Source organism: Chiloscyllium punctatum, chromosome 48 (genome assembly GCF_047496795.1).
Source record: "Chiloscyllium punctatum isolate Juve2018m chromosome 48, sChiPun1.3, whole genome shotgun sequence".
Lineage (NCBI taxonomy): Eukaryota > Metazoa > Chordata > Chondrichthyes > Orectolobiformes > Hemiscylliidae > Chiloscyllium > Chiloscyllium punctatum.
The window spans coordinates 48,846,773-48,871,980 of record NC_092786.1 but is presented as its reverse complement, the minus strand read 5'-3'; the positions used below and the strand labels follow the sequence as shown (position 1 = coordinate 48,871,980).

Sequence of the window (25,208 nt, the reverse complement as noted above, 5' to 3'; positions counted from 1 at the left end):
TGACAAAATTTTGAGAATATTACATGATCACACTGAAGTTGTGATTATTCTTTCACAAGTGCAGTTCTAAAGGCACATGACAAAAAACAAGATTTCTTATGATTGATTTACACTTCAGTAAAACACTATTGTGTGTGTGACATTTCAAGAGTTTCTCAGATAAAATTCTAAAATATTTCTGGAAAGTGATGGGTGATAATTTTCTATTCCCAGCTTTTGCTTTTAATGTCCACAAAGGATGGAAATCACATCAATCAGCAGTGAGATTACTAGTAGATTAAAAGTAACATTACTCTCCAATTCCTCTCCAAAACCCTTGAAATGTTGTTGCCCAGCTCATATTGATCTGTTCCGTTTGAATCATGATTGACTATTCTTTTCACCCTACCTGCAACATGAGCACCTTGTTTGTCAATACCCCTGTATTTCACAACTGCAACCTCAGCACACCATGTTTTATTGTACCTTTCCATATCATTTCGTATGGTCCACATGCCAATTTCCTCTATTGCCTTTCTGTCTAATGGAAAAGGGCAAACGAATGGGACAGGTTGAACTGCTCTAACAGAGGGCTGGCATGACGGACCAAGTTGTAACCATTCCATTATTTCACTCTATATTTCATCTGTTGTGATAGTGTCCTTGTAAAATTTGAATCCTCTCTACCCCAACATAGCCAGTCTACCTCCCACAAAGGACTCTATTACCATGTCCATATATGTACCTCTCCAGTATTTCAGGAATCTAATCTCAGGCTGTCTCTCTTTCCCATTTGCATACTGACTGTCAGTGACACTTCCTGATGAAAGTCAGCATCATGTGTACAATGATGAATTTGAACAATGTCTCTCCATCATTCAGAACAGCGACTTTGATGGTAAACTGCCCAACTTAGGACGTAGATCAATCAAAATATCTTTTTTCTCAACATGCTTTCTGCTGACCTAACTGGTCCAAAATTCTACCATTCAGATTCTGTCTCATATATTCTAGGGACTAATCATTCCCTTTTTACTCATTCGGGGGATTGGGTGTCGCTGACTTGGCCCTATTTAGTGACGAACTATCTCCTTGAACCGTTACAGTCCATTTGGTGTAGACACACTCAGAATATCATCTGGAGGGCAATTCCAGGACTTTGACCCAACAACACTGAAGGAACAGTGATATATTTCCAAGTCTGGATGATGAGTGGCTTCAATGTGGTGATGTTCTCAAAATCAAAATCAATGTAGGGCCAAATTGAGGATTGCTAAATGAATAGGGATTGGAAAATATATTCAGTGTCGATATTTCCTCTCAATTCTTTTCATCTGTATATATCCAATCACATTTTGCAGTAAATGGAACACATTTTCTTCCAGACCTTTTACATGGACTATTCTTTGTGAATGCTGAGTGCACTATTAAAATAATTGTATGTGGGGGAGTGAGTTTTTCCTGCTCATCAGTTTGAGAGCATTGGACTGCAACACTTCTCTACTTTGGCATCCAATATTAGTATCAAAGACTTCTGTGTTAGGTCTAGCACAGTAAGATGCAGAGTACAGCACTCTGTATGTCAGAAGTGTGCTGGAAGGGAAGATCATTTTTAGCCCATTTTTATTTTGGAAGACTGAGGGGTGTTAGACAACTATCAGACACATAGGAAAGTAGAAGAAAATAATTGGACAAAAATTATTAGACACACTTAAGTGCCTTTCATATAATCGTGTATATTTAAAGCCATAAAACACGTACAACAATAGTCAATTGATGAACCTGCAGAGGCCAGGAGTTCAGGCCAATGTAAAAATCTTTGAAGGCCTATATTAGGCAGACTTGCAGGTTGCCTGAAATAAGTGCAGGTCTCACTTGTGAAAATGTAGAAATGCCCTGTCCATTTTCTCAATTTATGGTGTTTAAACTTGGATTGTCATTTCCAGACCTTTGTAGCCTAACCAAAGGTCCAAAGGACTCACCACAGTAACAGGTCAGAGGTTAAGAATCCTGCAGTTAATAACTGACCTCCTGACTCCCTAAAGCCTGACCACTAAAGCCTAAATCACAACTACAAGGCACAAGTCAGGAGTGTGAAAGAATACTCCCCACTTGCCTGGATGAGTTCGGCTCCAATAACACTCAAGAAGCTTGACACCATCTAGGACAAACTGGCCCACTTGACTGGCATCATATCCACAAGCATCCACTCCCTCCACCACTAACATTCAATAGCTGCACTGTGTGTACTATCTACAAGAAGCATTGCAGAAATTCACCAAAGATCATGGGACAGCACCTTCCAAACCCACAACCACTTCCATCTAGATGGATGAGGCCAGCAGATGGGAATGCCACCACTTGTAAGTTCTTCCCCAAGCCACTCACCAGCCTGCATTGGAAATATAAAAATGTCCCATCATTGTCGCTGGGTCAAAATCCTGTAATTCCCTTCCTAAAGGTATTGTGGATCAATCTACAGCAATTGGACTGCATTGGTTCAAAAAGGCTGCTCGCTAGCACATTCTCAAGAGTAACCAAGTTAATGGATGCAAGTTTGCTCGCTGAGCTGGAAGGTTCATTTTCAGATGTTTTGTCACCATACAGGTGACATCATCAGTGTGCCTCTGGTGAAGCACTGGTAGTATGGCCCACTTTTTATTTATATGTTTAGGTTTCCTTGGGTCATAAAAATTAATTTTAAAATTGCTCTTGGCTATGAGAAAACCAAAAATTATTTTGTATTTTGTAGAGTCAGAGGGAAGAAATGCACCACTTGGATTCATAAATTGTGGATTAGTGGTGCTGGAAGAGCACAGCAGTTCAGGCAGCATCCAGCGAGCGTGCTCTTCCAGCACCACTAATCCAGTATTTGATTTTCAGCATCTGCAGTCATTGTTTTTACCTTCATAAATTGTGGGGCTACTATTAATTAGGGCTTGATCACCTCCCGAATTTCTCTGTCTATTGAACTTACTGCTAAATCACAACATGAGTCAAATTTTTGAAGGTGTCATCAGATGAATGGTATCAGTATTTCTGTTTTACTTTTAGTGAAGCTTGGGGATGAGTTTGCTTCAGGCCACAGTCTATGCACCAACTCTATGCACTGCTGGAATCACATGAGTTTGGGATTTTAAAAGGTTTGCTTCTGTTTTAACGAAAGGACAGAGCTCGCAGAGAGTGAGACCGCATTTGTAGTATTTTGGTGCCTTTTTCAGATGATTCCGAATTAAATGGCTTTGAAATGCAATGGAGATAAATCAGTGAAAAGGGCCTTTGTTTTCAGGAGCGTTAAGACTGACTGTTGCCGAGAGGGTGGCCTGTGCAGCTTTATCAAAGATGTGCAACTCCATTGTGGCTTCTCTCACTGTACAAATGTTTCAGATGAGTCTCAACAGGTATCTTGTTCAGTTAAAAGGTTTTACACAATGACTGCATTTGAGAAAAAAAAACTCTGTAATATATCATGATGGAAGGAACTTTACTTTCTTTGGTTCAACTGTATGCTCTGTATTTATCACTCAACATGGTGATGCATGTACATCAGCTCTATTGTGACAGTATATGTCATTCTCACATGTTGCCACAATTGCACAGCTCCTCCTTAAGATTGCTGCAATGCATTAACACATACATGAGCTTGTTATCTCTCTCACCTCTTGTCTTCAACCTCTCTCTCACTTGAAATTGTTCCTAAAGATCACTTAAAGACCCAGTCTCAGGTGAGCTGCGTTTAATTTCTCTGCAATCTCACTTATCCCAGCTGAGGTGAATTGTAAGAGCTCATCACCTCTGTATTTGTTCTCTGCTTAACCTTTATTATCTCTCTCTCTATCTGATGACATGAAAAACTATGCTTTGGAAATGATCACAGTGAGTTCTTTGAGGATCAAAAACTAATTACCATTAAGTTAAAAACTAGGTAATCTTTTGTCAAAGTGAATAAAGACACCCCAGACACTCTGACTCAAACATTCCGGCTGCATTTCCTTAACACTTCTTCATTCATATCTCAGAGAATTGAATGTGACATTTTGAGTGGCAGCAAACTCTGACTGACAGGGACTGCACACTAGACATGTCATTTTTGTATTATAGATAGATAACGGCCCATTATTCCTATGAACCTTCCTATACTGTATCTCCCAGTCTCCAAATGCAGTCTTGCATCCTTGCTGTATTGAAATTAGAACTCTTCTCCAGCACAAACTCACACTGTCCCACAGACATCGAGCTACAAATTCTCTCTGGACAACTGGCAGACTTTTAGATCCTAAATAGGCATTAACTAATGATTGTTGCTTTGTTCACCTTGTCCTCTCTCCTACTCCTTTTTCTAACGCTGACACTGTCCTGCAGTTTGGGTTTTTTTCATGGTATACATAGAATCCAATATCCAGATCGTTAACTCCCTGATGCCTGGCATTACACTCAATACAATATATATAGCTTTTGTTAAAAGAAAGATCAAAAATATTTTTCCCCCGCACTGATCAGACTTTAACAGTGGTAAGGATTGTAATCAAAATAGGAACAATTATTTAACCAGGAAGTTCTAACCGTGATAGGGGATGCTGGGTGTGCCAGGAACAAAATTTCAAGTGTGACCGGGAGATCTTTTATTGTTTATTTTTCTAATGTCGCTGCTATCATTGAACCTATTCAGAAATACATTGCATATGCCAAAATGACAAGAAATACAATAAAAGATTTGGTATTTAAATAGGTGATTTGTCCTTGAACTCATTTTTGCTAGAACCATCATTGCTAAGAAATGGAAATGAAAACGCAGTGTCAGCAGAAAATATTTGCTGAGCAGATACAGCATGAGTTATATGCCTCTGCAAAATCTGTGAGTTACTTCAAACTTTCATAGAATCATTGAACAGTGTGGAAGCAGGTCGTTCAGTCCATCAAGTCCACATCAACCCTCTGAGGAACATCACATCCAGGCTGACCCTATCTCTGTAGCCCATCGCTAATCCACCTAATCGGCACTGTACACTATGGGCAATTTAGCATGGCCAGACCACCTAACCTGCACATCTTTGGACTGTGGGAGGAAACCGGAGCACCTGGAGAAAACCAATGCAGACACAGAGAGAGTGCACAAATTCTATAGATAGTTGCCCAAGGGTGGAATTGAACCTGTGTCCCTGGCATCATGAGACAGCTGTGCAAACCATTGTGCCACCAAAGAATTATGTTGCCAGTATAGAAACCATCACAGTCACACTGCACTTGTGCCCTGTGCCTTTCTAATAGCACACAGTGGGTGAAACCTTCACTCCAGCTAGTGAGACATCATTAACACTCAAAGGTTGAGACCTGATAGTATCACTCCAGAATCACCAACCATGCAGACTTGTCCTGTATTCTCCTGCAACTGAAGATTACTCACTTGGGACCACTGGCAAGCTCAAACCGAGGAGAAAAACACAGGCTCATTAGAAATGAGTTGATATTTTCAACTTTTTAACATGTCGTTTTATCAGTTATGTAAAGTTTGGAGATGGAGAATGCAGGGCATGGCATTTGGAAGCAAGATGTCATGTGGTGAAACTTCCTGGTATACGTTCAATTAGAGTTGGCAAGCATTGGTCAAACAGAACCCCAACTCTCATTAAAATGGCAGCTGCATGTTTAAAATGGCTCCTCCTACCAATCTCCCCAAAAGAGGGTCAAAGGTGAAAATCGTTGATTATTTCAGAGTTTTTTGGGGGAGGAAGAAGAATGCATCCCTGAGCTCCATGAAAAATCCCCATTCCACAAATGTTTGTGATTTTTTTTTGTTTAGAATTAGATTAGATTCTCTACAGTGTGGAAATGGGCCCTTCAGCCCAACCATTCCACACCGAGTAACCCACCCAGACCCATTTCTCTCTGACTAATGCTCCTAGCACTATGGGCAATTGAGCATGGCCAATTCACCTAACCTGCACATCTTTTGACTGTGGGAGGAAACCAGAGCACCTGGAAGAAACCCACACAGACACAGGGAAAATGTGCAAACTCACACAGGAATCAAACCCGGGTCCTTGTTGCTGTGAGGCAGCAGTGCTAACCACTGAGCCACCGTGCCGCGTGTTTCTGTGTGTCCCCACCTTTCATGGTTCTTTCCATGTTCAGTCTGATATTCAGTTGACATTGACTCCAAAGTCAGGCCAGGCACTGAAGTGGTCCAAGCCCATGATCACCATTTAGCCCAAGTCAAAGTCAACTCTACTCTGTAAAACCATCATTCAGGCAGTTTGAGCTTAATTTTTGTAGTATAATTTTTTAAAACCCATATCTCATATAATTGTGCTACATAATTCTCCTGGACCATTATTAAAATTAATCTGAGATATCTGAAGTAAAATTCATTCATGGTCCAGCATTTATGACCCATCCCCAAATTTCCTTGAGAAGGTGGCTGTGAGCTATCTTCTATCTATGATCATTTGGCATAGTTACACCCACAATGCTGTTAGGGAATGAGTTCCAGGATGTTGACCTAGTGATGCTGAAGCAACGGTGATATATTTCCAAGTCAGGAAACCTCCAGCTGGTTCTGTTCCCACTGATCTGCTATTCTTGTTTTTCCAGATTGTGGTGGTCATTGATATGGAAGATTCTCTCTAAGTAGCCCTAGTGAATTTCTGAAGTGTATCTTTTAGATGGTACATACTGCCGTTAATGTGCATTGGTGGTGGAGGGAGTGAATTATTATGGATTTAGTGCCAATCAAGTAGGTTGCTTCATCCAGAATGGTGTCAAGGTTCTTGAGTGTTGTTGGAACTGCACTCATTCAGGCAAGTAGAAAAAGTATTCCATCACACTTCTGACTTTTGCCTTGTGAATGGTGGACAGGCTTTGAGAAATCAGGAGATGAGTCACTAACTGCTGGATTCCCTAGTCTCTGGCCTGTTTTTGAAGTCATAATATTTAAATGGTTGGTCCAATTTAGTTTCCTGAATTCAGTGTTGGTTTAGCAATGATTGTGGATTATAGGTTGCTGTCAAATATGCATGCCCACTGAACAAGCATATTTGCTTTGCAAGACTGTGTCACATAATTTGCCTGGCTCAACTGACCCACATAAAGAGGCATCAGACGGATGACCAATCAAAAGATTGGTCAAAAAGGTAGGTGTTTAAACAGTGATTTAAGGGACGAGAATAGGCTTTGGGAAAAGACCATAGTTTAAAGCTTAAACAGCTGAAGCACAATGTCCAATGGAACTGCTTTGAAAAATAGGGGCATTCAGAGGTTAAAGTTGGAGGAACAGTAAGGAGGTAACAGCTATTGGCAGGTAAATTTAAGATTCATGTTTTACACAGAGAGTGATCAGTTGGTGGTAAATATGTCTGGTTTAGTAGTGGACACTAACATTCTGGGAATGGTTAACAAAAAAAGCTCCTTGGATGCTGCCAGAACTGTTGCCCTCTTCCAGCACCACTAATCCAGAATCTGGTTTCCAGCATCTGCAGTCATTGTTTTTACCTCCAAAAGTGAAACATTATGATGAGCGAACTGTAGATTCTTTTTGAATGTTGAGCTAGGATCAGTTGAATGGCCTCCTCTAGTAGTATCTTCCTCATCTTCCTGTTCTCTGGGCATGGTTTCTTACTCCTGCCTAAATGCAATCCTGCTGACATTGCACTATAATAAAACAAAGCTTTCAAAATCACCCTTTATCTACTTAAACTGAGCACTGTAAGTGAGCAGGTTAGGATGAGCAATGCTGGAACATTATTCATCCTGGACAAGATCCTTGCCAGCCAGGTAAATTTAGCAATGTTATGTATAGTCACCTAGCAACCAGCCATGTAAACACAGCCTACTCCATGGCTCAGAACACACCTTAATCGCAGACTGGTGGAATTTGCACAGATTAGTGTGAGTAATTCATCGAATTTTTTTTAAAAAAACAAGTTTTGTTTCGCGAGAAAGCATGCGACTAACTGAACAATACAAGTTAATTTTTAACCTGTAGTATGTTCTATGGTGCTGCTGTCAACACGGTGCTAGCAAGGAGTTTATTAAGTGTCCTCCGCAGCTCGTGTGCTGCTATACTTAGATCTGAGTCAAAGGTTTGTGAGTTCGACACCCCAACTGCAACGTGAACACAAATTCTAAGCTAACCTCCCAGTATTAGTACTGAAGGGGTTCTGCTCTGTCAGTGGTGTCTGCTTCAAAGACGAAATATTAAATTTAGGTCCCCGCTGCCCATTAAGTGAGTGCAAAAGAAATCAGGGGAGTTTTCACTGATGTGTTGGCTATGGTTTATGGCTCAACCAACACAGATTAATAAGAGTGAAACGCTGGAGCTTTGCAACAAAAAACAGAAAAACTCAGATCTGGGGGCATCTGTGCAGAGGGAAACACGGTTAGTATTTTGACTCAGAGAGGACTCTTTCTGGAACTCTGAGAAAGCGTCACTTCACACTCGAAACGTAAACTCGGTTCCTCTCTCCACAGATGGCGCCGGATCTGTCGAGTTTCTTTCGCATTTTCTGTCTTTATTTCATTTAAAGAGGTTACTTGGCCATTGTGGAACTGCTGCTTGTGGCATTTTGCTGTGTCAAAAAAAAAATAGGTTTTCTACATTGTAATGCTGCTCAAAAGTACTTCATTGGCCAAAAAGTAGCTCAGGGTGGCCAAAGGTCATGAAACATGAAAATGATTTTTTTAAAATTATTACACAAATGAACCCCAGCAGTGTTAGAAACAAGTGAGGAAAGGGCCCAGTATTCCTGTTTCTCAATGCCAGAAGACAGTGAAGCTTAACTGTGATATTCAGGACAAATGAAGAACTTACTGGCACCCAGTCTGGGACTGCATGAAAAATAGCATCATTCCTCAGCTATTTAGAACGCAGCTGAGATCTGCACAACTGTACCCCAGCAGAGAGTTGCCACCTCCTGGAGAAGTAATTGCAAAATAAATGCTAAGGTTTTGTAGTGTGTATAAATGAGGTGGCTGTACTGGCAGCTATTGATTTCTATTGGGCTTGCTTAATTCTGTATCGCCCGGATTTGCACTATGCAAAACTTACTGTGATGTCCCTATAAATTCTCGTGAGAAAGAAAGTCTGGAAATAAAGATCCCATCTGGCACCTTCATGGGACTTTGAGTCAAAGTTGAAACAATGCCAAATGGGTCTGTTCAGCTGAGAATGAGTTCATGCAAATGAGCTTGAGTAGATGCATAGAATGCTGTTGATTGGCCGACAAGTACTGTAAAACCCACAATAGAGGCCCAGTTTCACACAGTCACCAGGACCCTTCATTGTTCTATCCTGAAGCTGCTGCTGTGATGGGGGGATATCAAACAGTGACAACGAGACTCACAAGTCTCCAATAAAAATATTAAATGAACACGTTGTTTAACAGTAACACTAAACTCAATGCGGGAATTTATGGCCCCCGTCAGCCCATTATTATCCACCCTTGTATTTTGTTTCCCATTTTCTGAGTGCATAGATCCTGGTCTGACGAAATCCATGATACACTTGGGTTTTTCAGTTCATTAATGCCTAATTGAATTGATTTGGTTGAGTATGAGACTCCCTTGTTTGCATTTTCTGACTGGCAGGCCAGCTGAATGAATTGTTTCCATGTGTGGTATGAGAGTACGGTGCCACCAGTAGGCACACTGGGTACCATGGTTACGATGCAGCAGGCGTGCCAGCATGGTGACATAATTTTCAGTACCGGCGCCTACTGTTGCTGGGAGACTAAGAGCCAGGCTGTGAAATAATTTTTTTTCCCTTAAAAGAGTCTAAAGTATCTCGCTTAGAGTAGGCACAGAATGTCAAGTTGATGCCAAGCAAATTCAACTGATAGACAGACCTGAGACTTAGTCTGTCTCCATCTGCCTAATGTAATAGCACTGTTCATGCTATACTACAATTGAGGTTCCAACGCTCTTCAATCTAAATCTGTTTTACACAGACTGAATACGAATTTGAAACAAAACACATTCTCTATACTACCCCACTCCCTAAGGCTCCCAGGAGTGTGCTGATGACACAGAGGAAGATCCCATATTTGATCCCTAGAGTGTGCCAACCTCAACTGAGGAGACAGCTGGAGATCTATAATTGGTCTCAATCTCCCTGAACTAGGAAGGAAAATAACCAATGAAGGGTTGTATCCAGCTCCTTTTCACTGCACAGTTACAAAAGCCAGGTGAGGATGCCAAGTGAGGATTTGACAGGACTTGAATCAAACAGCATTGCCAGGCTTACATGTGAAGAATGGCCACTTGTCAGACATACATTTGGAATTATTAGGAAGGGTAATATCTTCAGAATAGGCAGTGAGAAATCTGAATGAGGAATATAGGTAATGCAGAACCTAATGACACTGCAGTAACTCAGAGGTGACTTTTCTTTTCTCAACATGTTCCAGAAACACAGCGGTTAACTGTTTCGACCACAATATTTTATTTACATTTACATGATGCTATGACAAGAAAACAGCAATAGAGCTCTCTCTCTCTACAATACCAGCTTGTTTATTCTATCTTCCCCAAGTATAGGCAAGGAACAAGTATCCAGTTCTGTTTCCGGGGAGCTTCAGTCCATGGGGTTAATCTCTCAGACCTAGGCTGAAAATGGCAATCTACTTCAGAATAAAATAAGTCTTTTTACTTTGCATTCTTTTCAGCGGAGACTTTGACGATGGGTGATGGTCATTCCCTGGCAGCTCAGACAACTGTAATTTTTCACATCACCTCGGAGTCCATACATTAAGAATCTCTGTGATGTGTTACCCCATTGAAAGCCTGACTCTGGTCTTCGTCCAATTTTAACTCATACTCCAATCGTGTACTGTCTGTTGATAGTAATCCAGCAGGAACCCTGTTCAATATTTCCCTCATTGAGGTAAGTTGCAATGCTTCCTACAACCATGAGGGCATCGCTGACAAGGATAGCTTTTATTGCCCATCTCTAATCACCCTTGAATGAGGAAGCTTTCTACATGATGTCAGTGGACAGTTAACAGTTAACCCCTGTCATGTATGGGTCAGGTAAAGATGGCAGATTTGCTTTTCTAAAAGGCAAGAGTGAATCAGGTGGGTTTTCACAATGATTGCTTATTATTTCATGGTCACCATAACTAAAAGTAGCTTTATATTCACTGTATTTAAACTTCACCAGTCACTATGATGGAATTTGAATTCATACCAAATTAAATTCATTAGCCTGGTTCTGGAATACCTGTCTGGTGACATTACCACTTAGCCACTCTCTATCCTTGCTACCCAGGGCCTTCACAGTTTGAGTGATATAGTCACATATTAACTTGATCAACGGGTAAACTGCATGTAACTAGCTGACAAATTGATTTCAGGAGCAGGAGCAGGAGCTGCAGAAAGTTAATTTTTCTCACATTCTTTTCTTTTCACAACAGTAATCAAAGCAGCAACTAAAATGAAGAAATTCTCTCCTGGTGGCTCTGTTTACACAGTTCAATAAATATGGGTAATTTTCACATTAATATATGCTGTTGAGATGGCAAATTCATTGTGACAATATGTTGGGCAGGCAGAGGATGTCAAAGTAACCCTAGGTGAGAAAATGGAACCCAAGCTACATCCTGAAATATAACCACAAAATCTCAAAAGATCTGCCGATCTACCTATCTACCTAGATCAGGATAGCAACAGTACAGTTATCTGTCCAACAGTTCTCTGTCCTTTTAATCCATTCTTCTGCCAGTTCCTTCTCCTATGCTCTTCTCTGTTGAAACAAAAGCAATATCTTGCTGGTAATTGAAGTAAGAAAGGAAAATGCTGGTAAATACTTAACAGGCAGTATCTGTGCAGAGAGAAGAAGTTAACATGCCAGGTTGATGATGTCGTTAGAAGATGTTTGAGATGAAAGTGTCTTGTCCCAGACCAATAACCCCGGTATTGAGGCAATAATCATGCACACTCTACACAAGATTCCTGAAACAAATGCTTCATCCTCACTGCTTGCGCTACAACACACTAATTGGAGAAGAAGCATCTACAAAGGCATCAACCCCTCTGAGTGCTACCAAGTGGAACATATGGAGGCCGAGTTTAAGCAGTGGAAAAAGCATACAGAATACAGAATGTCTCAGCCACCCACCTCATCAAACACCACTTGCCCCAGTCATGGAAGAGGCTGTGGTCCAGGATTGGACTATTCAGCCACTGCAGAAACCAGCACCCACTGGAGGACAAGTAAGTTATTCTCAACCACAAGGCACTGTCAAAAGAAGAAGTTAGAGATGATCAACCTTTCAAGTACTTACCAAGCCAGGGAATAGGGTACAGTGAAATAAGAAAAGGGAAAGATCTGTAATGGGGAGACAACAGTCAAGGGTGATGGTGCAAAGCAAAATCATGCCTCTCTACTTATCTGTTGCTTCTTAACTTGTTCTCTTATGATTGCTTAACGTCTTGTATCCAGAATATAACAAAGAAACTCTAATGACTGTCATAATTTGGTAAAAAAGAGAAACAAATCAAAGTGTTGGATTGTTGACAATATTTGCACCCCAACGTTAAATGAAAGTGTTTGAATCTCAGATTTCAGAACTAACCATGAAAATACACTGAACAAAGACTTTCATAGAGATGTGATTCGGGCAAATTATCCCTCAATTGTCGGCCACCTTCAGATGTCACCAGTGTTCTACAGACTTCTCCAAGAAAAAGGAATTCTGTCTGATCAGCAGATCCAAATAATCCAGGTAAAAAGGAGGAAATAATATATCTTAACATAAAGTGGAAATAGTGAACCAATGGAACCAGGCAACAGGTTCTAAAATTGACCGTTATGCCTCTAGACTTTTCGAATTTTAAATAAAATCAATAAGGCTTTCTATCATTGCAGTCACTTGAGCTGATACCAGCAGAAAATGTGATTAGATTTGGTGCTGATGTCACTCAAGAGAAGCTTTTTTTAAAATTCATTCACAGGATATGGGTGGCACTGTCAATACTCAATGACCTTGTGATGCAGTCTCCCTATCTATAAGACTTGGGCTCGAGTCCTGTCTGCCCTAACATGAGTCTCATTACATGCCCAAACAAGTTGGTTTTAAAAAAAACATTCATTGTCCATCCCCAAATTGCCTTTAAAGGTGTTGAGTTGCCTTCTTGAACCACCACAATCCTTAGGGTATAGGTACTCCCACAATGCTGTTAGGAAAGAGTTCCAGAATTTTGACACAGTGTCAGTGTCGGAATGGTGATTTAGTTTCAGGTCAGGTTAATGTGTGACTTGGGGTTGAACTTTCAGGTGTTGTGTTCCCATGTATCTGCTGCTCTTGTCCTTCTAAATGCTAGATGTTTAGAAGCTGTGGACACTCATTGTCTAGCCTCACAGAAGAAGGCTAACAACAAGACTGGGTAACTAAATAGCTGTGGAATAAACCCAAAATATATTAAGCAATTTTAAGAATACAGGAGAGAAATTTGAGTAAGGGAATCAGAAAGTTCACTAAAGTAAACAGAAGATTCATTTGGAAGAGGTGTAAATAAACAATGATTATTTTTTGCTGAAATGCAATCTAAGTTTCTGAATTTCATTGATTTACATTTTAAATTTCATATGGGGTTCCATCTCTTTTTCTTGCAGAAGGAAGGTAGCCAAGAGCTTAAAGTCGCAAAACTGCTTTCACTGTTGGAAGGAGAAGGAAGTTGGGTCTTAGAGCCATTCTCTGAGCTGCTGAATGAGACAGGCTATGTCCAGTTGGCCAAAGTCTTACATGGCACAGGATTAACCAAGTGCCTAGGTAAAGAAAACTAATACAAAGTGCAAGTGTTTTTATAGCAATTGTAATGAAGTCCACCAGGTGGACCTGACAGAATATGAATTCCCTGAATTGGGCTGTTAATCTGGTCCAATCAGGGAGCCCTGGCTGACAGATAAGAACAGGATCATAACTTGTCCCCTTTTGTTTGTTTGATTTATAGATAACATGACTAACTGAATTTGTGATTTAATGCAATATTTATGTTGAGCTGAATAAGTTGAAATTCCATGCCAATAATAAACTGTGGTATCATTTTTGCCCAAAAGTAATAGTTACCCGGATTATTTACATTGCTTACCAAATTGAATAATTTTGAGATGACGATTTCCTGATTGAGACAAACCTAGTCATCATGAAAATATGAATTATGAATAAAACCAGTAACATAACTTGACAAAAACTGGATCATCAGACATCCTGTTTATTCTGAGAGCTGGCTCTGAGGGAGCTGGATCTCCATGTGTTAATAAAGGGTGACTTGATGATGGGATACCAGCCTCTGTGGAGTTATTTCAGTGGCGATGAGAGTGGGATTAATAATATAATCATGAAAAAATCACATACTAGCTGAAGCCCAACTAGACTTCAAACAGGCACTAGAAATGGCTTTATCATTCGAAAATATGGCAATGAGAGCATATGAATTGCAGAGTATTCTGATGGAAGTAGATGACCTTGCCAGTCCAAATGAACGTGGGGGACACCAATTCAGTGAGAACAATTGCATTGCCTCACTCAGGCCATAACGGAGGAACCTGGGCTAGACTGAGAACCTATACCAGGGGACCTTTACAGATTAAATGTACAACTTTGGATCCGGCTTCTCCTGAGAAGTATCTGTTTCAGTTATCACTGATTAAAGCAAAAGGTTTGGGCCTAACCTTGATGGAGCAAAGTTGGTTGAGAAATATTAACCTGGCCTCTATCCTGGCACCTTTGCATGAATTCTTAAAAGAAAACAGGCAGCCTTGGAAATTGTCAAGTAACCAAGTCAAAGCTTTCAGAGAAATGAAGAAATAGCTATCATCATATGAAGGTGTTGGCACACTATGATCCCAAGTGAGAGCTGATATTGAGATGTGATGCCTCCCTGTATGGCATCGTGATAGCATTAGTTCATAGGTGGCCCAATCGAGTGGAACACCAAATAACCTATGCATCCAGCACATTGGCTAATGCAGAGCATAAATACACCCAGACAGAGAATGAAGGTTTGATGGTCATATTTGGAGTCAGGAGGTTCCACGAATACCTTTACAGATGTAAATTTGTAATAATAATGAACCACAAACGCCTAATACATCCACTTAAAGAGGACAAAGCGGTGCTGCCCATAGTTTCAGTCTAAATTCAGTGATGGGCTCTAATACTAAGTTCTGTATATAAGTTTGCTCGCTGAGCTGGAAAGTTCATTTTCAGACGTTTCGGCACCATACAAGGTAACATCATCAGTGAACCTCTGGTGAAGCACTAGTGTTAGTGACCTGTCTTCTATTTATGTGCTTAGGTTTCCTTGGGTTGGTGATGTCATTTCCTGTGGTGGTCAGTTTCTGTGGTGAAGTAAGTTCCTGTTATTTTTCTTAGAGAGTGGTAAATAGGGTCCAAATCGATGTGTTTGTTGATCGAGTTCTGGTTGGAATGCCATGCTTCTAGGAATTCTCATGCGTGTCTCTGTTTGACTTGTCTGAGGATGGACGTGTTGTCCCAGTCAAAGTGGTGTCTCTCCTCATCTATATGTAAGGATATAGTGAGAGTGGGTCATGTCTTTTTGTGGCTAGTTGATGTTCATGTCTCCTGGTGACTTGTTTTCTGCCTGTTTGCCCAATATGTCTGTATGGGGTCTTTCAAGTTCATTAGCTGCTGACTTAGTGTGTTGGTGGGTTTGTGGGCTACCATGATCCAAAGAGGGCTGAGTAGTCTGGCAGTCATTTCTGAGATGACAGCGACAAACTAAAAATGAAAAAAACTAGACCTGCAGAAAAAAACTAGACAAACTCACACAAAATAAACAACACAGAAGCATGGATTAAAAACAAAACTTAACAGACACTGAAAAAGCCAAAAGGATTAAATTATAACTTCTGAGCAGCATGAGAAACAATACTGAAAGACAACAAACTCACAGAAGGAACCCAGCAAACCATCAGACAGACAGTTGCACCAACATTAAGCAGGAAAAAGAAAGGAAACACACTCAATACACAAAAAAGGAAAGTACTAGAAGGACTCAAAAAAGATAAAAATATTGTCATCCTACCTGCAGACAAAGGACACTTGACTGTCATCTTAAACCAAAGAGACTACATTGAGAAAGCGAACACATTACTTGCAGATACCAATACTTACCAACAAGTGGCGATAGACCCGACCCCACAACTAGAGAACCAAATCACAACTCTACTCAAAAACCTTCAGAAATCTGGAGAATTAAACAAGACAGACTTCCAAAAAATGAAACCACATGGATCCAACACACCATGCTTCTATGGATTACCCAAAATTCACAAACCAGGAGCCCCCCTCAGACCAATAGTCTTGCTACCTGGAACACCAACATACACACTAGCCAAGGAGCTACACCGAAGACGAAAACACTTAGAAGACTCACGCCACTCCATTCACTCCACCCAAGAATTACTGGATACCAAAGACACCAAGATAGAAGAAGATGAAATAATGGTCTCCTTTGGCATAACAGTCCTGTTCATATCCATCAACATCACCCTGGCCAAGGAAACACTGACTACACTATTAGAAGAACCAAAGACACATGCACCAAACACCACCAACATCATCAGCAAGGGCAACATTGTCAAGCTAGTGGATGTATACCTTACCACCCACCTTACCATCAACAAAACCGACAGACAAACAGAACACTGAAGGGATCTCCGATATCAGGATTCTTTGCAGAGGCAGTAAAGCAGAGACTCGAACAAACAGCCCTGCCAATCTTCCAACCCAAACTTTGGGTCAGCTATGTGGATGACACCTTTGTCATCACAAAATGAAACAAATTAATGGAAACCTTCAAGACCATCAATAATACCCTTACTGGCATACAATTAGCTCAAGAAGAGGAAAACAACAAACTGCCATTCCTAGAGTCACAGTAGAACAAACAGTCAATGGGGAACTTCAAACCAGCATCTACAGGAAAACACCATGTACGGAACAAATACTGAACTATAGAAACAATCATCTCAACATCCACAAACTAGATTCCATTAGAACATTATTTCAATGAGGCACCACACACTGCAGCACAGAGGGACTCCAAAGAGCAATAGAAAATCACCAACACAGCGTATTAAAAAAAAGGTACCCAATGAACACAGTCCACCGATTTCTCAGCAACAAACCCAAACAGGCAGACAAAACCCTAGCCACTCTCCCCTACATCAAAGACATCTTGGAAATGACTGCCAGACTACTCAGACCTCTTGGCATCATGGTAGCCGACAAACCCACCAGTACACTAAAACAACAGCTAATGAACTTGAAAGATCCCATACAGACAACAAGCAAAACTAACTACAAAATACCTTGCAAGAACTGCAACAGACATGACATTGGACAAACAGGCAGAAAACTAGCCACCAGGATACGTGAACATCAAATAGCTACAAAAAGACATGACCCACTCTCACTAGGATCCTTACATGCAGATGAGGAAGGGCACCACTTCGACTGGACAACACATCCATCCTCAGGCAAGCCAAACAGAGACACACGCGAGAATTCATAGAAGCATAACATTCCAATTGGAACTCAAACTACAAACACATATCAACTTGGACCCTATTTCCCACTCACTGAGAACAGGAAATGACATCACCACAGGAACTGACATCATCACAGGAAATGGCACCACCAAGCCAAGGAAACCTAAACACAGATAGCAAGCAGATCACTAACACTGGGGCTTCACTGCAGGCTGAAGGGAAATAGAATGATTGTTCCAAGTAAAGGTCACTGCCAGATACTGGCTGAACTCCACGAGGGTCATCCAGGGGTTTCCAAACTGAAGATGTTGGCAAGACATTATGTCTGGTGGCCAGGATAGTAAGCAGACATAGACACATTAACACCTAACAATCATGTAATGACCCTCAAGGGCCTCTTTCCAACTTGGCTAAAGTTTCGCAACTACAAATAACAGGTGCATACCTGACACGTAAACCTGCGCAGGCTGCCTGTCAGCTGGAGGGAGGATCCCTCTGTCTGAACAATCTGGTCATGGACTAGAGGAAGGGATGCTGAGAACCTTCCCCACCTTTGCTTCCAAACCTCATGAACCCCTGCTCCACATACCCCCACTTCGTGATAGCCATTTGCTCTTCCTCTTATTTTATCACTGGGTTGCAGCTTTATTCGGGGATGCTGGGGGGTGTTGTAGCAGTAATAACCTCTGTGGTACAGCTGAGTGCTGGGTCTGCCAGCTTCTGATTGTCCCTCTCAGTGAGAGCTGCCAGCCATCAAAGGGTTGCTGATTGGGTGGTACATCGTCTGGTGTCTATTTGAGCACCTGATGGGCCTACCTTCTAAGAATGAGTGTTTGTATCTCAGTGCTTTTGCAGGCAGCATGCCTGACACCAATCCAACAAAGAAGACTCTGTTCTTAAGCTACCCATCTTCTTAGTGGAAGCCACTGAGTAGGCTACATCTACACCTGGAAAACATTAGAATGAAGAGCTGATAACACTTTTATACCAGTCACTTCAATTTCCCTGCAAAGTCCCAAAATTAGTATTCATGGAGTTGAAAACCTAGTTTGTTCCATGCAAGCTGATTCCATAACTCCCTCTGGTTACCTTTGGGCTTTTGTTGAAAATCGCATTTATCCTTTCAACCTTAACTAAACATTCAGCATATTTTTCATTGGCATATAATTCAGGCAGGCTGGCACAGAAATGCCAGTGTTTTAACCACTGAAAAATCTCTTAAAATATAATTCAATGGCATTACCATTGCTCAATACCCCACTCTCAACATTCGGAGGGTTACCATTGACCAGAAAAAGAAATGGCCAACTATTAAAATGCTGTGTTCACAAGAGCAGGTTTGAGGCTGGGGAGTCTGCAGCGAGTAAATCACCTCCTCACTCCTAAAGGCCTATCCACCATCCACAAGTCATAAGTCAGTGATGGAATATTTCCCACTTGCCATGATCAGTACAGCTCAAACAACTTTCAAGAAGCTTGACATTGATCAGCACGAAGCAGCCCATTTAATTGGTACCCCATCCACTACTTCAATGTTCACTCCCTCCACCACTGAATGTACTAGAAGCAGTGTGTACCATCTATATGATGCTCTGCAGTAACTCTTCAAAAGAACCTCCCAAACCTTTGACTTTTACCACTGAGAACGACAAAGGCAGCAGATGCATCGAAACACCACCACCTGTAAGTTCCTCTCCAAGGCACACAACTCCCTGGTTTGGAACTACAATTGCTGATCTTTCACTGTCACTGGGTGAAAATCCTTCTGGACAACACTCTGGATGTCCTGACACCATATGGATCTCAGCATTTCAAGACAGTTCACCATCATTTTCTCGAACCGAAGTTCGGAAATAAATACTGGGGTAGACTGCAGCAGCTATGTCCTGTGAACACATTTTTGTGCATAGATTAGTTATAATTGAAATTAAATTTTTATTGATTCTTCAATATATTAAAAGAAAGTTTTGCATTTATAAAGCATCTTGCATAGTACCAGAGGCTGTACCTCCAATTAACTACTTTGAAGTGAAATTACTGTCGTAATGCAACAGTCAATTCGCACACAGCAAGCTCTCACAACATCCACGCTACAGTGACAAGATAACTTTTTTCAAACCTTCTGATTAAAAGAGATAAACTGTTTAGTTAAATTCATTGAAGAGAATTTCCCTGTTCCTCAAAATAGTGTCATGAGATGTTTGCTCCAGTTTAATGTAGCACTTCTAACAGTGAAACAGCCCCTCAGTGCTATACTGGAGAATCAGTCTTCATCTTTTCCCTCAAGTACTGAACTGGGATTTGAACCTACAACCATTTGGTACAGGAGGGACAGCATCACCAACTGACCCATAATTGGAACATTAAGCAACATTTTGTGCTCAAATCTCCAGAGGGAGAACTGAACTCACAATCCACAAACAAAAAAATTATGAACAGAAATAGGGCATTCAGTCCCTTGATCCATTCAACAAGATCATGTCTGACCAGTCTGTGCTTCAAATTCCAATTTCCCATCTAACCCAATACCTGTTGTTTCCTTTCTTTAGGTCCCTCTACACCTTGGAATTCTGCAGTTATCCTCTACTTGAGCAATACACTGATTTAAAAAAAAATTCTTCCTGCCAAAAAGTGAAAAACTTCAAATTTTTCCTACATTATACTCTATCGGCCATATTTTTGCCTACACACTCAACATATCTCCAGGCTCATAAGGAAGAATGTTCCCATTGACAGGCAAGTCAGATGTTGAAATTTGTTACCAAATCGACAGCAGGCATTCCTAATTGCAATTGGTTCATGTTGATTAAAGGGCTGTATTTGCACTGCCTCTCCACCATTAGAAAATGTCAATCAATGGGTTTCAGTTGGATGAACACCTGTAGGAGAGTCACAAGATGCAAAATGTTGGAAATATGTCAAAAAGTGATGAAAGGATCTTGGAAACTGCTGTCAGCATCCACAACTGCAAGCTGTGACACATCTCCAGTTTGTAACAAGCTAATGAAACAACGTCCAGTTTAACTACAGCAACAGGATTTAACAGATGCGTGGAAGACAACTGAAGATTCTTAGTCTGTTAATTTTAGAAGGAAAGGATTGGTGAGGGAGGCAGAAGGTGAAAATTCGTGAGGCATTGAACTGATAACATACCCAGTATATTGCACATTATTTTGAGACAACTGTGTAGCAAGAATAAAGGATATAAAATGGTATTTAGTGTCCAGGGAAATAAGACAAATTCCAGAGCAGCATTGACTTCATTAATATATTTTCCAAACTAATGGAATCAGAGGAATCAGAGACCATTATTATATGGGTAAATATAGTAGCTATTTTACTCACAGCAGGTGCCACTTATAGCATTGAAGTGAATGATCAGTTAATCTATTTTTGATGGCATTTGTTGTGGGCGGCATGTTACACAGAACATTTCCCTGCCCTTTTCTTGCATAATGTAATAGGATTTGTAATATCTACCTGAATTAGCACAATAGAATTTTATCATTTTATACAAAAGCTAGTGCCTCCAACATTGCAGCATTCTTTCAGCGCTGCAGTAAAATGTCAACCTAGCTGGCATATGCTCAAGCCCTGGACTGGGTATTGAACCTACAACTGTTTGGTCCAGGGAATAATAGAACCAAAGGGAGTGGAGCTAACACCTAAACAGCAGGAAACATTCATGTCTGGGTAAACAAAAGATCACCAAGCACATGACTAAACATTTTCTAATGTCAATTTCTCCATCACCCATCCTGTCAATAACTCAAGAGTTGAACTCCCAGTCATTCCAAAAGGCAGAAGTCCATTTTTCTCAAACATTCTTGAAAATTCTACTCTCATATTTTGTCTATTTCCATAGATATTAATGACTATTATTTTCTATTGAGTTGGATGAAGAGAAATCTCAAATATAATTCTTGTGTGCATCCACAGCAAAGCAGGAAAATCATGGTAAGAAAAGCCAACTATGGAATCAAATGCAAACACTTGAGCAGGAACTAGAGAGGGGTTACATGGAAGAGTCGCTTACCCTCAAAAGAACACTTGAAGACATGAAGAGAGAATATTTACTGCGGTAACGTAACAGCATATTATTATAATTACACTTTAGTACAGATTTGATGATGTTAATGAACACCATTAAATATACTTCCAGTTAAAATTATTTATAACTGTTCAATTTTACAAATTCATAATAACATGTTTAAAGCAAAATTTAAATAATTCTGTTTAAAAAGATGTTGATCGCCAGCAGCATCCTTTAGAAATTAGGATGGAAAATGCTGGAAGTACTCAATAGTTCAGACAGTAACTGTTGTTTTCTTCAGTTATCAAGTTCTGGAAATAATCAATCCCTGCAGGATCGGATCCAATATAAATAGGAAAAGACTGTTAGGCCTATCAATCCTATCACAGACATTACTCCAGCTCCTTTCATTGGCAGTATCCTGACCTTTAACCAGTCTATCCTATCACTGAAAAATACCCTTGTTGCAAACCAGAAAGCCAGGTGTGAAGAATAGAACTGAAGCTAATCTTAAAACACTTTTATAAACATTTATTTATATAGAGACACACATTACAACCAGGTAAAAACAATGTCTGAAGATGCTGGAAACCAGATTCTGGATTAGTGGTGCTGGAAGAGCACAGCAGTTCAGGCAGCATCCGATGTTTCGGGCAAAAGCCCTTCATCAGGAATAAAGGCAGAGAGCCTGAAGGGTGGAGAGATAAGATAGAGGAGGGTGTGGGTGGGGAGAAAGTAGCATAGAGTACAATAGGTGAGTGGGGAGGGGATGAAGGCGATAGGTCAACGAGGAGGGTAGAGTGGATAGGTGGAAAAGAAGATAGGCAGGTAGGACAAGTCATGGGGACAGTTACTGAGCTGGAAGTTTAGAACTAGGGTGAGGTGGGGGAAGGGGAAATGAGGAAGCTGTTGAAGTCCACATTGATGCCCTGGGGTTGAAGTGTTCCGAGGTGGAAGATGAGGTGTTCTTCCTCCAGGCATCTGGTGGTGAGGGAGCAGCAGTGAAGGAGGCCCAGGACCTCCATGTCCTCGGCAGAGTGGGAGGGGGAGTTGAAATGTTGGGCCACAGGGCGGTGTGGTTGTTTGGTGTGGGTGTCCCAGAGATGTTCCCTAAAGCGCTTTGCTAGGAGGTGTGTCCAGTCTCCCCAATATAGAGGAGACCGTATTGGGAGCAACGGATACAATAAATGATATTGGTGGATGTGCAGGTAAAACTTTGATGGATGTGGAAGGCTCCTTTAGGGCCTTGGATGGAGGTGAGGTAGGAGGTGTGGGCACAGGTTTTGCAATTCCTGCGGTGGCGGGGGAAGGTGCCAGGATGGGAGGGTGGGTTGTAGGGGGGCGTGGACCTGACCAGGTAGTCACGGAGGGAACGGTCTTTGCGGAAGACGGAAAGGGGTGGGGAGGGAAATATATCTCTGGTGGTGGGGTCTTTTTGGAGGTGGCAGAAAAGTTGGCGGATAATTTGGTTTATGCGAGCTTGGTAGGGTGGAAGGTGAGCACCAGGGGCGTTCTGTCCTTGTTACGGTTGGAGGGGTGGGGTCTGAGGGCGGAGGTGCAGGATGTGGACGAGATGCGTTGGAGGGCATCTTTAACCACGTGGGAAGGGAAGTTGCGGTCTCTAAAGAAGGAGGCCATCTGGTGTATTCTGGGTGGAATTGGTCCTCCTGGGAGCAGATACGGCGGAAGCAGAGGAATTGGGAATACGGGATGGCATCTAAAGAAGGAGACCATCTCCAACTTCTAACCTCACCAACCATTATTTCCTACACAAATAAGTACAAGTGAATTCACAGTTAATATCCATCACCTAGATACAATTAAACACAGTTAGTATACAATTAACAATCCCTACCCTCCAATGATATACACTATCACTGACTCCATTCCAACCCTTTTAGTATTCTGCAAAAGTTGAACAAATGCCCTTTGTTCTGCAAAAAGTATCTATCAATCAAAACTCCTGAATGTGTCCCTAAGCTTGAATCCTGCATTCTCCATCCTTAGCTGGTTCCCTTCCGTGGCCCAACAATTCTGTCACATTCCACGTATCATTCAGTCATTTCTAATCACCAACAGCTTATTTTTCACTGATATTACATGATAAAATGCAGATTTGGGCATACAGTTATTTAATCCTGAAATGTATTCTGTAGTGCTCCGTGCTAAAATATATTCAAAAAGCAGAATTCTAACTTGTTCAAATAATTCTTTGAATTTAATTTTAGACATTTGGTCAATTCATAAATAAGCTGAGGGAGATTCTGATCTCAGCGTCAACTAAAGAAAGTAAATTCAGTTATGGATAGCAATACAACTTTACTAGTAATGACTTCAATTATTTTGCATTTACTTTTTCTTCCTTTTTTTCATGACTTTTCTGTAAGTGTGAATTATTGCAGAGATTTAGTTCCATGGCTATTCATTAATAGCCAGTCCCAAATCTATACTCAAATAGCTAATCCATATGTTTGTGCCTGGACTGTAAGCTCAGTTTTTCAAATCAGTGGAGAGTTAAATTGAATGGAGTGCAAAATAGGCAATTGACTTGAACTCGCTACAATTCTGCCATGCTGTTCTTTGAAAAAATCAACGTCAACTCCTATTAGGTTCCCATCCAACAATCAAACATGGACAGTAATATATATCGTAACATTTTAAAATGCTTCAAGCTGGTGACCTGGAACATTTTATGATCAAAATGTCATGCAGTGCTGTGAAAAAGACAACAGTTCTATATTGAGTTGATTACTTATAGAAATCTAACCCAGTCATGGACTCCTCTGCAGCCTCCAAGCAAACCTTGCACAACCTCACAACAACCCTGACCTTTACCCACTAAACCCATACCCCACCTCCACCTCACCAAAGGAGATTCTATGCCCATCCATTCTTGTTGGTCCTGGGTATCAGTCCTGTTAACACAGGACTTTAACAGTAGGAAATTATCATTTGCACCTTTCTTTTGGAGGTACCAAATTAATAAACATGACCCCTCATTCCATGAGCTTGCACATGAGCAAGACGTCCAATACCTTTGAGACTGTGCCCTACCAGGTAACAGCACTTGTAAAAATGGGAGAAATATTGCTCTTTGTGAGTGTGTATACACACGTGTGCATATATGGGTATGTGTGTTTGCAGAGGGATAGGGGGAGATCAGAAATAAATGTTGTTTAACAAAATTAACTTATATTTGATGACCCTTAGGCTGCAGGATTTGGAAAATGAATTTGTCTTCACTGAAAGGGAGCGGGATGTGGCCAGAAGGGAACGAAATATGGCCTTGCAGGAGAGAGAATTACTATTGAGAAAAAACAAGGAGCTGCTGAAAACATTAAAACGTGTGCGCCAATCCCTGGAACATCAGGAAAGCAAATGGCATGGAGCAGACCAGTCCAGTCAGGCACTGGCCTATATAGCACCCATGAGAAACAAGTGGAATTAATTTCCAATGGTCCCAGCAAAACATAATATTCAGTTTGTTTTTCCTTAGGTTCATACATTATTCATGTTCTTGCATGAAATCCTATTTGAAAGCAGAAACTCTCTCCTTTGGTATGTATCTAATCTGCATATATATTTTGTATACTGCTGAAATTTTTTGAGCATATTTCCTGATGCTCCTCTAAAGTACAATAAAAATCTCAGTTTGCTAATGTTTTGAAATGATGAGACTTGAATTGT

The 25,208-nt window shown here is 40.9% G+C and overlaps 1 protein-coding gene across 4 annotated transcripts; it reads left to right on the top strand.

The window, feature by feature from the left end:
- Positions 1 to 7,801: 7,801 nt before the first annotated feature.
- On the top strand, positions 7,802 to 25,149 carry LOC140469170 (uncharacterized). Of its 4 annotated transcripts, XM_072565481.1 has the most exons (7): positions 7,803 to 7,863; positions 10,638 to 10,855; positions 11,385 to 11,455; positions 12,532 to 12,695; positions 13,586 to 13,742; positions 21,428 to 21,569; positions 24,732 to 25,149. In XM_072565481.1, the coding sequence occupies exons 3-7, from the start codon at positions 11,452 to 11,454 to the stop codon at positions 24,967 to 24,969; spliced, it is 705 nt and encodes a 234-aa protein (XP_072421582.1). In that variant the 5' UTR covers positions 7,803 to 7,863; positions 10,638 to 10,855; positions 11,385 to 11,451; the 3' UTR covers positions 24,970 to 25,149. The 4 variants fall into 4 exon arrangements, with proteins under 4 accessions (XP_072421583.1, XP_072421582.1, XP_072421584.1 ...); XM_072565482.1 differs by lacking the exon at positions 10,638 to 10,855 and having other exon boundaries at positions 7,802 to 7,863; XM_072565483.1 differs by lacking the exons at positions 10,638 to 10,855; positions 11,385 to 11,455 and having other exon boundaries at positions 7,805 to 7,863.
- Positions 25,150 to 25,208: the final 59 nt, after the last annotated feature.

Coding starts and splice junctions, on each gene's coding strand:
- LOC140469170 (XM_072565480.1), top strand. CDS start 12,027: ATGGAGGCCGAGTTTAAGCAGTGGAAAAAGCATACAGAATACAGAATG. Junction 12,696..13,585: donor AGCAGATCCAAATAATCCAG/GTAAAAAGGAGG, acceptor TTTTTCTTGCAG/AAGGAAGGTAGCCAAGAGCT. Junction 13,743..21,427: donor AGGATTAACCAAGTGCCTAG/GTAAAGAAAACT, acceptor GTGCATCCACAG/CAAAGCAGGAAAATCATGGT.